Source organism: Nuphar pumila, chromosome 5, assembly GCF_984573655.1.
Source record: "Nuphar pumila chromosome 5, dmNupPumi1.hap1.1, whole genome shotgun sequence".
In the NCBI taxonomy this organism is placed as follows: domain Eukaryota; kingdom Viridiplantae; phylum Streptophyta; class Magnoliopsida; order Nymphaeales; family Nymphaeaceae; genus Nuphar; species Nuphar pumila.
Window position 1 is genome coordinate 100,170,345 of NC_143253.1, and position 16,446 is coordinate 100,186,790.

At 39.5% G+C, this 16,446-nt stretch overlaps 1 protein-coding gene across 2 annotated transcripts; it reads right to left on the reverse strand.

Moving 5' to 3' along the window:
• Positions 1–2,096: 2,096 nt before the first annotated feature.
• LOC149837916 (uncharacterized protein At4g06598-like) lies at positions 2,097–15,654 on the reverse strand. 2 transcript variants are annotated; one of them, XM_090007532.1, is made up of 5 exons: positions 15,525–15,654; positions 13,666–14,381; positions 3,379–3,454; positions 3,160–3,286; positions 2,097–2,607 (listed from the first exon to the last, which is right to left on the reverse strand). In XM_090007532.1, the coding sequence occupies exons 2-5, from the start codon at positions 14,322–14,324 to the stop codon at positions 2,414–2,416; spliced, it is 1,056 nt and encodes a 351-aa protein (XP_089863658.1). In that variant the 5' UTR covers positions 14,325–14,381; positions 15,525–15,654; the 3' UTR covers positions 2,097–2,413. The 2 variants fall into 2 exon arrangements, with proteins under 2 accessions (XP_089863658.1, XP_089863659.1); XM_090007533.1 differs by having other exon boundaries at positions 13,666–14,386; positions 15,525–15,618.
• Between the last annotated feature and the right edge of the window lie 792 nt (positions 15,655–16,446).

Genomic DNA, 16,446 nt, shown 5'->3' on the forward strand with positions numbered 1-16,446 from the left:
TATGCCTTGATAATTCAAAATGATTATGAGCATGATTTAAATGTTATTGTTGAATATTCATAAGTTGAATGAATTATATTGTTTTTGAATAACTGCATTCTATCATTATGATTTTAATGTTATAATTTGCTAGGCTTTCACGAGTTTGACTCTTTAAAGGGATTTCAGGTAAATGACATGCTGAATAGTGAATGACGAGATACAGTGGAAGCATCGAGAACTAGGACTTCTAAGGATCCATGGCTAGACTTAGGTTTTGTTATAATAATTATTTTGATCTTAAGTACTTGTTAAACACCAACTTTATTCTCTCCATCTAACATATTTTATGAAAAATGTTATATAATTCATATGAATGGTTTGGTTTTTTGTAAATGAATCACACTTGTAACCTACTCTAAAATCATTTAACCCTTACATAAAAATTATTGTTTTTTGTTGTTTAAAGTTAAAAAAAATAATAATTTTGATAAATTTTTGAATTAAGATTTTGAAGCGTAACACAAAGCTATCATTTATTTACATTAGAGATATCTAAACAAAAACTATTGCCACTTTTTCCATTTCCATAGTTATGCCTTGAGGGCAAAAAGATGGAGGGGCATGAACAAGGAAAAGCGACAACCCTAAACTGTGAGGCGATGAACTGAGAGGATTAAGGATGCTATCAGGACCCACAGAAAAAGTCATCGTACACATAGGTTTCACTTTAGGCTTTGCCTTCATGCCAAAACTTCAGCCCATCTTGCAACCAGATTTAAAAAGATCAGCTAAACCGGACTAATAAAAACAACTGAACTAGAAGTTTTGTAAAAATTAAACCAATATTTTCAATTCTATGAAAATTTTACAAAACCAAGCCTAAATTTTGTCCTGTTTACAATTTAACTTTTGAACTATTACAAATTATTGCCTGAGTTATCAAAATAATTCTCAAAGACCCGCGCCTCCCGTAACTCAGGTAGGTTTACCATTGTCAAATTTTGGTTAGACTTAATAAATTACGTAGTTACCCTCCATTCCTTTTACCACTGAGATGGTTTTTCAGACCCTCTACTAAAAAATGAGGTTTCTCTCCCCACCTGCCTGAAACTCCATTACCCATTGCCTGAGCTCGCCTCTCCTGCTGGTGGAACAACCAGAGGTTGCTCTAAATCATTAATAGCGAAACTACCCTCAAATTGCTCTTTAGGTTTATCGTGTGGTCCTATGTAAATTAACATATTTACATGAGGTCAAGCCATCTTCCTTTAATTTTCACCCATTTTTTCTGAGGGCCAGAATGGCATAATCGTGAGACGGTTGGAGAGAAGAATACACAAATGGTGACAATGGTGGTGCCAAAGGAATGCAAATGATGATTGATGGTAGTAAAATTAGGGTGATGAGAGAGAGACACAGAGAGCGAAATAAAAGAGAAAAACCCTCTATCAGGAGAGGAAAAGAGAGGATAGATAGAGGAAGAATGGTATATATATATATATATATATATATATATATATATATATATAAAGAGAGAGAGAGATGGTGGGGGAAACACACCACGTTGTAAACCTCCAGCCTTTGCTTCCATTGTTTATCTGGCAACCAGAGACGTGAGAGGCGAGCTCAAGCGGATTGGTCATGGCAGTTCAGGTGGGTGGGGAAAGAAACCCTTTAGGCCTTAACGAGGGCTTACAAAACCATCCCAAATAGTAAAAGAAATGGGAAGGATAATTAAGTAAGTTTAACCTACCTTTGACCATGGTAAACCCACCTGAGTTAAGGAGGCAGGTCTTTGAGAATTATTTTGGTAACTCAGGTGGGAATTTGTAATATTTCAAAAGTTAAGCACCCATTTGTAAATAGGCCAAAGCTAGGCGTATGTTTGTACAATTTTCCAATTCTAACAGGAATATGCAACTTAACCCCTATTAAATTCTAAAGTGTCAAACTCCAAATTCTTAGATCACTTCAAAACCATTCATCTCTGCACGTGTGTGTGTGTGTGTGCATGCAACATATGTGCACCTGTACACATGCATGCAAATCTCAAAACTACGAAAAGTCTAAATTGGGTACTGATTTCCCCTAAAATGCAATAAATCATTCCATCATTGAAGTCTAATAACCAGCTTGATCTAGTTATTGAAATCCATAAGCTATGTCACATGGATGGCTGAGGACAAGGGGATACATCCAGCGTCCCATTGCACTTTAATATAAGATGATTTACAACAATATGTGTGCATGTTTGTATACGAGAGAGAGAGCGAGAGCGAGAGCGAGAGCGAGAAAGAACCGGAAATCGTCCCTAGGGAAGAGAAAAGCCATCCTAGTTTACTCGGGGAATTTTTTTTGCTTAGCTTGTAAAGCTGACGGCAAACCTGGATGACAGGATGCATGCGCAGATCTCGAGATTTTGCAGCCTCTATCAACTTGTGTAACTATTAGCTAAAGAAATCGAATGCCCGCCAAGACTGAGCTTTCTCATGTCCAACATCTGCCAACTGAGCTCTGGGGCACCTGCTGCTCTGTGCAGATCTGAGGAAAACCTTCTATTTTTTGAGCGACTTTTGAATACCATTTTCAGCCTTTCAATTTCGCTCTTCAATGTCTGGCATTGGCCTAAACACCAAAGTGGAAATTTGCAAACCAAAAGAAGGCAAATGATGCATGAAAAACAGAACGAATCAAACTTAAAAGTCAGAAATGACAGCTTTTCTCACATCTGATAGAAGCATTCCAAATCTTTAGAAGGAAGAGGGGGAATAAAGATTTTGAAAACAGATCAGAAATTTTCGAAGTTAGTCCTTTTTAAATATATAAAGAATGTGTATTTAGCTATAAAGAGCAATCCCCTTTTCAGTTTCAGTGAATCATAAGCCAATCTTTTGACACCTGATTTCCATAACAAATTCTCTTAAAGACTTATAAATTCTATTTGATGAAATCAAAATATTTAATGGGATTTTGCTTATTAAGAATACTTTAATCAATTAGAAAACAAAATGACATCATTTTCATCATTTGATACTCGGTGAAGCTATGGGAGTAAAGAAAAATGAGAAATCCAGTACCCACAATGAGAACAGTGCTATTTTTGAAATATAAGATCATTTATAAGTTATAACCCTCTAAACACTTGGAAGATAGAATACTAGAGCTTATGAGTCTCACCATCCTTGATCATTTTCTCTTTTACAAGGCATGCTATCTTCTGCTTCAGCGCATTGTTCTCAACTTCCAGTATAATGTGCTGCTGAGAAAGGAAGGCAACCTTGGCTGCCAACATTGACTCCAGTGTCTGAAGCACAGCAGCAAAAAAACAAGATTCAGACATTGTAACCAATTTTTTGCAAAACAATTAGATAACCGTTAGATTGAACAAACTGTCACCTGAAATGCATCTACTGTTCCTTCCAGTTCTGCAATGTACTGAAGCTTACGAACCCTAGATCGTTGGCCAGAGTTTCTACAAGGAACCAAAGCATAGGGCAAAATAGCACATGACGAATGATACATAGAACTTTTGCTCAAGCACATTCAGTTCCCAATAATAAAAAACTATATGTTCAAAATAAGAATTTCCCATATCTAGGAAATACATTATCATACCAGCTTGATGCTTTGTTTTTGGATAATGCAGTGACTACTCTCAAAAAATTATTAAACCCGCACTAAAGGGGGCATATTCAACAAATTTATCTCATCAGAAATAATTCTTGAAGTTTCTCAAGACATGATGCATTCGAATAATTTCAAATAACAATAGAATTTTGAAACCTAGCATGGTGGGGAGCATTTCATTATATTTTTCCAACATCTACTGATAGTAATAGCACAGTGGATTACACAGAGGCCTTAAGGAAACAATTGTAATGAGATATTGCGGAAATATAAAGAGTGCATACAAGCACTTACAACAATGAAAAAGAGACAATATCACAAGTCCACAAAGGGACAATACAAGCACAAGCCTTAAAGAAGGCAACAATATAAAAAGCCTCTTATTGAGAAGAGAGAGAGCTCTCAAGAATGAATTACATACAAGGGGATCACCCCTATTTATACAAAAGGGAGAGGAGAGAAGGGGAGGCAAAATGCCTCAAAAGGAGAGCCCAAAAGGGGGCTCCCATGGAGTTGTTGGGAGCCCCCAACGGTCACATTTGTGACCGTTGGGGGCTCCAACGACTCTATGGTTGGAGCCCCTTTTGTGATATAAAAAATACAAAAAAATAAATGAAAAAAATAAAAAAGAAAAATACATTTTAACAAAATCTGAAAATAGTTGTTTTCTAAAACAACTAGTGAAATTACAAAAATACCCCTATCGGGTATTGATGTAATATACAGAATATATATATATATAAAGATACATTTTAACACCCCCCCTCAAACTTTACGGGGAAATGACGGAAAGTTTGCCAAGAAGAAACATGAAGCGAGGAGCCGGAAGAGCTTTAGTGAAGAAGTCCGCCAACTGATATTCTGAAGTGACATAGGGAAGAGCAATAGTTTCTCGCAAGAATTCGTCACGAACATAGTAGCAATCCATTTCGATATGTTTTGTACGCTCATGAAAAGTATGATTGCTCGCAATATAGATGGCACTCTTGTTGTCGCAACATAGCTTTGAGGCTTCGGTAATATCAACTTCCATGTCTTTAAGCAAACTGCGAAGCCATACAAGTCCCATTGTCGTGGTTGCCATAGCCCGGTACTCAGCTTCAGTGGATGATAGTGAAACTTTCTGCTGCTTCTTGCATCGCTAGGCAATCAAAGAGTCTCCTAAAAAAACACAAAAACCAGTAGTTGAGACTCGATCATTGGGATTACCTCTGCATCAGTATAAGCAAGAAGATTCAAGGAAGAAGAGGAGGATAGAAATAGCCCTTTATTGATGGTATTCCGAATGTAGCGGATGATTCGGAGAACGGCACTCATATGCACAGTTGTAGAAGCATGCTGAAATTGGCTAACAGAGTGAACCGCATGAGTGATATTTGGTCTGGTGATGGTTAAATAGGTAAGAGACCCAATGAGTTGTCTGTAAGGTGTGGGATCTTCCAGAAGAACCCCATCCTCCAACCACAATTTGACATTAATAACCTCGGGAGTCTCTACTTTCTTATCATCAGAAATCCCAGACTTAGAACATATATCCGCAGCAAGCTTCATCTGTGACAAAATATATCCTCTAGGAGAATGTGCAACTTCAATTCCAAGAAAATATCTGAGAAATCCTAAGTCAGACATATCAAAATTATTTTTTAACATATTTTTAACATCAATAATACTATTTTGATCATTCCCAGTGATAATCATATCATCAACATAAAGCAACAATATTACGATACTAGAACCTGCATGTTTAACAAAAAGAGCAGTGTCAGTATAACAAGAGTGAAATCCTAACTTTATCATGATATCACTGAAACGATCATACCAAGCCTTAGGCGCTTGTTTAAGGCCATACAATGCCTTCAAAAGCCGAAGAGTTTGACCTTGTTTAATATTTATTCCGAGTGGCGGGTCCATATAAACTTCTTCACTTAAACTTCCATTTAAAAAGGCATTTTTTACGTCAAGTTGATAAATAGGCCATTTTTTGGTTGATGCAACAGCTATTAAGGTCCTGACACTAGTCATTCGAGCTACGGGAGCGAATGTTTCTTCGTAATCAATGCCATATTCTTGGGAGTATCCCTTAGCCACTAATCTAGCTTTATATCGTTCTAAAGAGCCATCGCTTTTTGTTTTAACTTTGAAGACCCAGCGACAACCAATAGGTTTTTTGTGTGAGGGTAGAGTAACTATTTCCCAAGTATTGGCCTTTTTTAATGCATTAAGTTCAACTTGCATTGCTTCAACCCAATGAGGTATCGATTTAGCTTGATTATAGTGTGTTGGTTCAAAATAAGAATGTAGGGTTATCAAACATGCCCGATAGTTGGGAGTTAAGGAATCATAGGATACAAACCTATTTGGGGGTATTGATATTCTAGAAGAATGCCTAACTTGTGGTTCCTCAGTGGATTCCGAAATTTGAGAGTATTTTTCGAGGGCACTAATAGGATTTTCTTGATTTCTTCTTGAGTAAACATTTATATTGGTATTACTATCATGAACATTTATATTCAAATCACTATCATTTGAGGGAGTTATGTCAAGAGGGGATACCTCATGAGAATGATCAATGTTTTCAAGAAAATCTTCTTGTATGTCATCAATAAGATCATATAAGAATATGTAGTCAATTTCATTTGTTTCTTCTAGTTTATCAAAACCGTTTTCTTCTTCTAGAAATGTTACATCTTTTGAAATATATAGTTTATCATTCTTAAAATCATAACATCTATACCCTTTTTTATTTTCACCATATCCTAAAAAAACACATTCAATTGCTTTTGGAGATAACTTATCTCTTTTATGTAATAGGACAAAACATTTGCAACCAAAAATACGAAGACGATTGAAATCGGGTGAAAATTTAAAGAGTTTTTCATAGGGAGAAACATTTTTTAACTTAGAAGAGGGCATTCTATTGATTAGATAGGTTGAGGTTAGAACGGCTTCGGCCCAAAACTTCTTTGGAATATTTCTAGAAATAAGTAATGTTCTAGTGGTTTCTATAATGTGCCTATGTTTCCTTTCCGCTAGGCCATTTTGTTGGGGAGTCCTAGGACATGACTTTTGATGGCAAATGTCATTTTGGGTTAAATAGTTTTGGAATTCATGAGATAAGTACTCGCCACCGGAATCGGATCTTAACATGGATATGTTACTTTGAAATTGATTTTGAACTTTTTTATGAAAATCTTTAAAGAAAGCAAAAACTTCTGATTTATGACTAAGGAAATAAATCCAAACATACCGAGTAAAGTCATCAATAAACGTAACATAATATGAATAACCCCCTTTAGACATAACCGGAGAGGGCCCCCACACATCCGAATGCACCAATTCAAAAGGCCTTGATGAAAGAAAAGTTCTATTTGGAAATGGAGTAGACTTCATTTTTCCAAAAATGCAATCTTTGCAATTAATTTCTTTTTCCTTACAAAATTTGTTTCCAAAAGGAAAGAGATACATTTTAGAATAACTTGGATGACCAAGTCTTTTATGCCAAGTTTCCATGCTTTTCTCTTGGACATAAGAACAAAAAAAGTTTGTAGGGAGATCAAGATGGTCCATATAATAGAGGTCTCCCTTTCTATGGCCTTGCCCAATCCGCTTCCCGGACCGGAGATCCTGCACAAAGCAACCATTAGATGAGAAAGATATTTCACATCCATGGTCGGCAATTTGAGAAACCGAAAATAGGTTTAAATTTAGTTTGGGAACAACTCTTACTTTTGGAACAAAAAAATTTTGTGCATCTTTAAAAGAGCCAATACTTGAAATTTTTAAAAAGGTTCCATCGGCCGTAGAAACACAAGAGTCCTTTGAATTGGTGCAAACATCAACAAGTGCATCCTCATGAGGGGTCATATGAAAGGAAGCTCCGGAGTCAAGGATCCAAGAATACGTACCGGGTGAAGATGATGAAGCGATACCCGCACCCGATGTGGAGGAAGAAACCTTTAGCATTTGTTAGAGAGCCATGGATATTTGTCCAAGAGTTTCTTTGATGTCATTGTTCTTGCCTTCATCTTCTTTGGTGGTGGTTTCCTCAAGAGAAGCCACTTTAGGCTTGAAGGTTCCAATAAGCTTTGGACAAGTGGGTCTAATGTGACCCGGCTCATTGCAATAATGGCAAACAATCATTTTTCTTCCTCCATTGTAGTTTCCTTGTTTCCCAAAATGAGGAGGTTTATAGGTTCTAACATTATTACCCGGTTTTGATACGGCAAGGACTTCATCGACATGCTTACTCATGCCAAGCCTTGTCTCCTCTTGAGTGATTTCGGCAATAGCATCCTCAATAGGAGGAAAAATAGATCTATGGAGAAGTGAAGATCTCACTTGCTCAAATTCGGGACGTAGCCCAAAAAGAAATTGGAACAATCGCGCTTGTTCCATTTGTTTTTGCCTTAAATCAATATCTTCCATAAAAACCCATTTTGGCTCCAAGAGAGCCAATTCATCCCATAGTGGGTTTAAAGCACTATAATAGTCTTGAATGCTAGAATCACCTTGCTCGGTGGTTCTAATCTTTTCTTGCAAGAAATAAGCCCTTGCAAGATCCTTTTGGGTATACATACCCTTCATAAAGGACCAAGCCTCATTGGCTCTATGAAATTTAGCTATATTAGCACATACCTTAAGCTCCACATTGTTCATAAACCACGCAAGGATTTTTGCATGATTGCTTTCCCAATCTTCCACTTCCTTTTGATGACTTTCAATGGCCTTGAGGCGAGCATCTCCTTCAAGAGCCTTTTCTTGACCTTCTTCCATCTTTGTGGGCATAAGCTTAGGTTCCGGAACGGTACCCATGACAAAACCCCAAAGCTTCTTTCCTTTGAGATTATTTTTCATTGCCGATGCCCACATCATATAGTTCTTTCCATTGAGCTTGAAAGATAGGTCAATCTTTGTCTCCATGATGATGCCAAGAAGTGAGAAGATATCCACTAAATATGAAATACACGAACCACACTTTTCCTTCAAGAATCGAGTGGCTCTGATACCATGTAATGAGATATTGCGGAAATATAAAGAGTGCATACAAGCACTCACAACAATGAAAAAGAGACAATATCACAAGTCCACAAAGGGACAATCCAAGCACAAGCCTTAAAGAAGGCAACAATATAAAAAGCCTTTTATTGAGAAGAGAGAGCTCTCAAGAATGAATTACATACAAGGGGATCACCCCTATTTATACAAAAGGGAGAGGAGAGAAGGGGAGGCAAAATGCCTCAAAAGGAGAGCCCAAAAGGGGGCTCCCATGGAGTCGTTGGGAGCCCCCAACGGTCACATTTGTGACCGTTGGGGGCTCCAACGACTCTATGGTTGGAGCCCCTTTTGTGATATAAAAAATACAAAAAATAAATGAAAAAAATAAAAAAGAAAAATACATTTTAACAAAATCTGAAAATAGTTGTTTTCTAAAAACAACTAGTGAAATTACAAAAATACCCCTATCGGGTATTGATGTAATATACAGAATAAATATATATATATATATAAAGATACATTTTAACAACAATATCTCATACAAAGGGTATATTTATGCAATACAAAATCAGATTTTCCACTAATATGCAACAGCATCCTATATCACTGGTTTCACTATGAGCATCAATACCTCAGATCAAAATGATGTAGCAGAAAATTATGAACCAATAAGAGGGGAAAAAATCAGAAATGTTCAAGAATGCACTTGACTCCTGGGTTTTCTCAAAAAATGAACAAATACTGATTCATATTTAAGTTTCTCCCCGGTAAATCTAACTCAGTCACTACCAAAAACACATAAGAAAAAATCTTCTGTTTATCCCTGAAAATTTGTAACAGCGATCACATTTTCCAATTATTTTTATTGGAACTCAAAACAATCACACTCACATCTATGGTTTTAAACATGAGAGAAAACTTCAATATAGTTTGACAATTACTAAGCGCACAGGAGAGATGAACCTTGCTTGTATTTCTCAAATTTACCTAAAATATGCTGGTAAGGACATGTCATAATTACTTGATACATTAAAAAACTTCATCACACAGACACCTTAGCAAAATGATGCAGCAAAATTAGATGGGCGAGTAGCCAAAAAAGAAAAAATAAACAATGCAATATTTCTTGGATATACATCTCAGTTTCAGTACTAAATAGCCATAAGGAATTGCATCAGAAAAATGTGTGGTTACGATATGGCACTGTATTGTACGATACATATACGATACGTTTCTTATATATGCAAGAGATCGATATGATAGAGACCCATATCCCGATATGGGTATGTATCGTAGGTGTATCACATGTATCGTACGATGCGGTGTCGTATCGTGCGATGCGGTGTTGTATCGTGCGATGCGGTGTCGTATCGTGCGATGCGGTGTCGTATCGTGCGATGCGGTGCCTGCAGACTTAAAAATAGGCAAAACCATGTTTTTATACTTTTGGGTTTTAAAGAGCTTTTGAGGGTTGAAAGCTAAGTAACAGGGACTCGGCAAAGCAGGTGCCGCACCCGCGTCGACGCGAGTGCGCGTGCGGGTGCGGCACCGGGTGCTGTCAACACGACCCTGGGTGCGGTCAACGCACCCAGGGTTGTGTTCGTCCACATTTCGGACGTTAAAAAAAAAACTGATGAAAAGGAGTGATTAGAGCAAAAAAAAAAATTGCCTAAATCACTCATCTCCTCTCCCGCGCAGCTCAGCTCGAGCCCTCTCCTCCCGACGCCACTTCCTAAACTCCTCCTCTCCCTCGTCGCAGGTACGTCCCTCTCGCTCTCTGCTTATGTCGGCAGGGGAGGGGCCGAGCCCCCCCCTACGCCCTCTCTTTCTCTTGTTGGGTCGGCAGGGGAAGGGGTCGAGCCCCCCCCCTGCGCCCTCTCGCTCTAAAGGTGGTTCGGTAGGGGAGGGGCCGAGCCCCCCCCCCCCCCTCTCGCTCTCTTGTTGGGTCGACAGGGGAGGGGCTGAGCCCCCCCTGCTCCCTCTGTTTTCGGCAGGGGAGGGGGCGAGCCCCCCCTCTTGCTCTCTTGTTGGGACGACAGGGGAGGGGTCGAGCCCCTCCCCCCTCTCACTCTCTTGTTGGGTCGGCAGGGGAGGGGCTGAGCCCCCCTACTCCCTATGTTTTCGGCGGGGGAGGGGTCGAGCCCCCCCTCTCACTCTCTTGTTGGGTCTACAAGGGAGGGGCTGAGCCCCCCCTGCTCCCTTTGTTTTCGGTAGGAGAGGGACTGAGGCCCTCCCTATTTTCGGCAGGAAAGGGGTCGAGCCCCCCACCCTACTCCTTTTGATTTCAGGGGAGGGGCCGAGCCCCCACCCCCCCCCCCCCTCTCACTCTCTTGTTGGGTCGGCAGGGGAGGGGCTGAGCCCCCCTTGCTCCCTCTGCTTTTGGCAGGGGAGGGGCTCGGGAGAGGAGAGGAGAGGAGTGATTTTCAAAATAAGATCAGCATTGACATCTCGCTCACCAACATCTCAGTAATGCTGAGTTGGGTGGTTCGGAAATCGCATATCTGAAGAAACCCCGTTGTTTCTTCACATGGAATTCACAGATTCTTACAAACAAATCGGCCCTTGTTGCTTCTCTCCTGATTTGCGCTTCCTCGCTATCGCTGTCGACTATCGGCTAGTTATCCGAGATGTTCTCTCTCTCAACGTACCCTTTTTTCCTCTTCAAACATTGTTTTCTTCAACAAATTGGAACTCATCACTGCTGATTTGTTGCTTATGTGCATATACACGATTACCCAAATCACCATGTTAGCATTTTTGAAACTTTAATCTTGATGACAATGTGAAGATTTTTTTTTCTTTTGGGCTCCCCTGCTAGAACCAAGTGATCGTGTATATGGTTTTATAGTTTTCGAGATTGCTTTTAATATTTGTGTAAACCTTATAAGCACCGGAAGGTAAGAAACAGGGCAAGTGAGATTTTATAGATACCCGCCGGAGTTATTTGGGGTAATTCCACTATTGGTTTGATGCTGTTTTGTTTCTTATATTATTGTTTTTTGGGACTTGGATTTGATGGTTGTTGCAATTTGAAAGAGATATATAGATGTAGAAAAGAGCAATATGCGTAAAAATCCGGTATAATTCACGTCTCACTAAAAGAACATAGACCAGTAACCTGCTTCCATTACATCACAAGACATATTGCATTGTCTGTAACTCAGTAAGGAAGAGTTCAGCTGCATGCATGATGAATGATATTATGACAATGTTAATTGTTAAATGTTAAATTGTTAAAACTTCAAAATTATATATATATATATATATATATTTTTTACATTTTTGCCCCTGCCGCAGCCCCGCAACCGGGTTTTTTGGAAGTGCCGCATCCCCGCACCCGCACCCATGTGACATAGGTTGAAACCCTTATTCGTATAGAACATACTAGAGAGTTTCCCACGCACCCTAGGAGTTGTGAGACCATATTGAGGGCTGATCTTTGCACCGGAGAGAGGGCTTTCATGATTTCGTCAAGAGTGCATTTACACCATTTTTTCACCCAAAGAAGTGGGTTAAGGTAAAAAAAAAGTGCATTTTTACTATTTTTCACTCAAGAAAATAGGTTAAGGTAAAAAATATTTATTATGAGTAAAATTACAAAGCTACTCTCCAAAAAAAAATTGCCTCGAGGGGCGCTGCCCCCCTAAAACCCCCTCCAACTTACAACAAAGTTGGATCCGCAAAAATTAAAGAATTATATTAAGGTAGAAATTAGGCTCCATACTTCTCCGACAAAGTTGGCATCGGATGATCTGGCATGGCAATGAGGCACTCAAGTAATGAGTGGAAACCGATGTCAACAGCACATTTCCAATAACACAAAGGTGTCAACAACACATCTTACAATAGGTTCATTCAGTCATACATGATGCTGGCTTTATATAATTGCAAACAGATAATGGACCTATGACCTCTAGACAATAAACTCAGTGCAATTTGGATGGTTGGTTCAAGTGATGATACTCATACTAGCACTTTAGCATGCTCTTCTCTGTCCTGAGATCATATCGACTGTTATTCAGGAGACCTGTGTTCATGGTTCAGGATGATAGTGCTTGCCACTTACATGATCTTCATGCTTAGCCGTGAATGTGGCAACATGAACACAATGGGATATATGTATGAATGTCACATGGTATTTGGAACTATTTATTCATCAAGGCCTTTTATGCAATTTTCATAGGCAGTTTCCCAGCGATAGACTTGCTAGACTCGACTTTCTGCACTATGGGAAATTATTCTATAAGCAAGCAAGCACTAGGGAGGGAGGAAGCATGCTTGACAAGTTAGCATGGGTGGCATCTAGGCAAGAGAGCATTCAAAACAAATGGCCTTGCACCAGCCAGTTTAAATTAGCACCCATAATTAACAATAGATGGACACACTCATAAGAGCAATGCGGTGCCTCTCCCTTTCTGATATTGGTTTTCCTAAGTGGGTCTTCAAGCAGAGCAGTAGCAGGCATTTCTAGTGTTACTCTCCACTTTCTTTCCCGCATCTCCTCTTCTTGATAACCTGCATCTTCATGCATCTCCTCCCATATCAGCTTCCTCAACTAGTAAACATTATTAAATAATAACTTAGGAGACACAACAATGATATAGATAGTATTCATGGCAATAATATAAACAAAACAAGGTGTTAGACAAGGATTCACTGTTATGAGCAACTGACAGAATAAACATATTCAAGCATATATTCAATGGTTTGCATCTATTTTCATTCACCAAAAGTGATATATATCAGAACATTCTTTTAAAAATTATGATAAGCTGTCACATTATACCAGTCACCACTGCACAATAATTGATAGTTGAATCATGTGTCATGTAAAACAGACTGAGAAACAAACCCACAAGTAGATCATATCAGGGAATAAATTCATAAATTAGTAATATGCACAAGTACACAGTGAAGCACATAGAAAATTCCCACAGTTCAACAGTGAAATCTCATCCTACTCTACTTCAACATGTTCTTTTATCTAGAGAACCATTCCAAAATTATAACATAAAATGATAAAAATAACACAACATCAGTGAAGAGGAGTTTTCTATATACCGTTTAGCTCCCTTCGCTTCAGGGTCTGGATTAGTGAAAGCACCACTAGAATTTTCTTTTGCATCAGAATGAGAAACTTCAGAGGCACAGGAATAGATGTTCTCAGTCAAACATGAAAACAGGGTCTCACTGTTATACTCTTCTGATGATAACTGACCTTCCAGATGGGCAAAACCAGGTTTCAGTCTAGGAGAGTTAGGGCCATATATGCAACCTGACACTAGAGTGGAAGAAGCTTCACTATGTTTCTGCTGTTTCATTGTCAGCAACTGCACATACGCCGATGCATCCCCATCACAATCTAACCCGCTATAGCTCACACATCCTTTTGCCAACTCATCGAACTTATTGTGAATAAGCTTGTCACTCTCCTGCAATGAGTTTGACCTTGAAGGGGCCATATGGGGCTGTGAAAGTGCAACAGAATCACTAGCAGAGCGCCGATGGACAGCCTTACTAATACTTGTTTCAGATTCGGTGAGAAATTCATCAAACCATGATGGTTGTTCTTCTATGATTGCACTTAGTGATGGAGATCGATTGTGCCCACTTGAATCATCGCTCCTCTGGCTTAGCAAAGAGCCTGAAGTCACACTTGGGAAAGCAAGCCCTCTACCCTGAAATGGGTACCTAGGAGGAAGGTGAGCATGCTTCGACATCCTAAAACTGACTTACAACCTCACATGTATTGCTCCAAAGTTACCACAGTTCCATTCCTACTCTTCAATAAGATGGATCAAAAACATTAGAAATACTTAAAAGTCGGGAATGGTAAAGAAACCCTTCACAACCATCACATATATATTGCTTTTAATCTACCAAAGTTGATTGCCTGCTTTCACAATATGATAGCTTAAAAATGTCAAAAGTACGTAATGAGCAATTGTAGAGAAACCACCAACGGGGGCTCTGCTTGCGTGGTAGGAGCAGTTTGTGCACGTCATCTTGTGTTGGGGACGTTGCAAGTTCAAAACCCAATGGTACGATGTACAACTTGTGGGGGTCTGCCTAACCCCAGCTTGCCCATAAAAAAAATTTGTAGAGAATCCTATTGGCCATTTAAGCAGATAAAAGAAGCATTTCAAATGCTCGTGGAATGTACCAAAACAAGATAAAATTTTCTTCATATAAGAATCATTACAAAACACAACCTGCACAAGATTTTACCAATCCCCAGTAGTCTATTTCTCAGAAACAATACTACCAATAATCTCCTCATCAAATATCGCATCAAATCAAGAAATTTTCACGCAAAATCACAAACCAAGATAAATTAAACATCACGACAAATCCAATGTCATATTTGAGCAATACCCAGTGTTCTCGTAACTAAAAAATTAGAAGAAACAGCTAGCCCATGAAAGAAGAACAATAAAAGCAAAACTTTCTAGTGAAAGAGCTAAACTTCAAATCTTCTACTTTGCTTCGTTTCCAACAAGTTACACAAACAATCTAGTACTCGTTCCTTTTAAAAGTTAAAAGGATTTCTTCAAGCCAACAAAAAGTTCAACACTAAAAATTGAGAGAGAGAGAACGTGAGAAACCATCCATCTTTTTTCTCACTTTTCTCCATCTTCTTTGAGACAGAAATATCATACAAACACTCACAAGAAGTGCAACATGCCAATGTTCCAAACTCGATGAAACAGTAACCCTTATCAAATTTTCCAAAAAGAAAAAAAAAACAAGAACATTTAAAACTTTCCAACAAATACGCATTTCCATTGCCCTGTTGAAAAAACAATGGCAGGAAAAACCCAAATCCCATTTTGCAGATGTCATCGAAGCACTTCTAAGGAAACAAAAAAGGAAATTACCCAACAAAAAACAGGACATCCCAGTTTCTCGTCATTAGTTACCTGAAAAACTATGGCCTTATCTCTGTGAAGTGGAGGAGGAGCAGAGTAACAAAACGCACACAGATCCAAAAATCTCCTTTTCTCTCTCTCTCCCCTCTCTAAGACGGAAAGAAAATGGGTATAAAATACAGAGGGAAAAGAAGGAAGGGATCGAAGAAAGGGGGAGAGGAGTGGGTGTACGGGTGGCGCCCACTGAGCCTGTACGTCATTTGTGGGACACCAATTTAGTAGGCGTGGCAAAACCTGACACGACCCGCCAACCCGCCTCTTAGGCGGTTCGGGTTGGGCTTAAACTAACCCGTTTAATAAACGGGTCGACCCGCCTAACCCGTTTATTAAACGGGTCGGATTCGTGTTAGGGGTATGCTAACCCGCCAACCCGGCTGACCCGTTTAATAAACTGGTTAGGAGGACGGGTCAACCCGCCCACCAACCTGCCAACCCGACCCGCCAACCCGCAAACCCGTTTACCCAACCCAACCCGTTTATTAAACGGGTTGGCAGGTCATGTCGGGTTACCCGTTTAATAAACGGGTCGGGTTTGTGTTTGCCACAACCAACCCATTTTAATAAACGGGTCAGGTTCGGGTTGAGGTATGCTGACCCGCCAACCCACCGGGTCGACCCGCCAACCTGACCCAATTGCCACCCCTACAATTTAGGGGTGGCAATCGGGTCGGGTCGGCGGGATGGTGGGTCGGGTTAACGGGTTGGCAGGTCAGAATACCTCAACATGAACATGACTCGTTTATTAAATGGGTCGAATGTGGCAAACACGAACACGACCCATTTATTAAACGAGTAACCCGACATGACACAGTTAACCCATTTAATAAACGGGTCGGGTCGATACGACACGATTACATAATACGACGACCTGTTTATTAAACGGGTCAACCCGATAACGTAGACACGATAACCA

Excerpts from the sequence above, each read along its gene's own strand:
- LOC149837916 (XM_090007532.1), bottom strand. The coding sequence starts at position 14,324 with ATGTCGAAGCATGCTCACCTTCCTCCTAGGTACCCATTTCAGGGTAGA. Across the intron at positions 3,455-13,665 it reads GAAGCGAAGGGAGCTAAACG|AAACTCTGGCCAACGATCTA; the intron begins GTATATAGAAAA and ends GGTTCCTTGTAG. Across the intron at positions 2,608-3,159 it reads AGAGAAAATGATCAAGGATG|GCCAATGCCAGACATTGAAG; the intron begins GTGAGACTCATA and ends TTTGGTGTTTAG.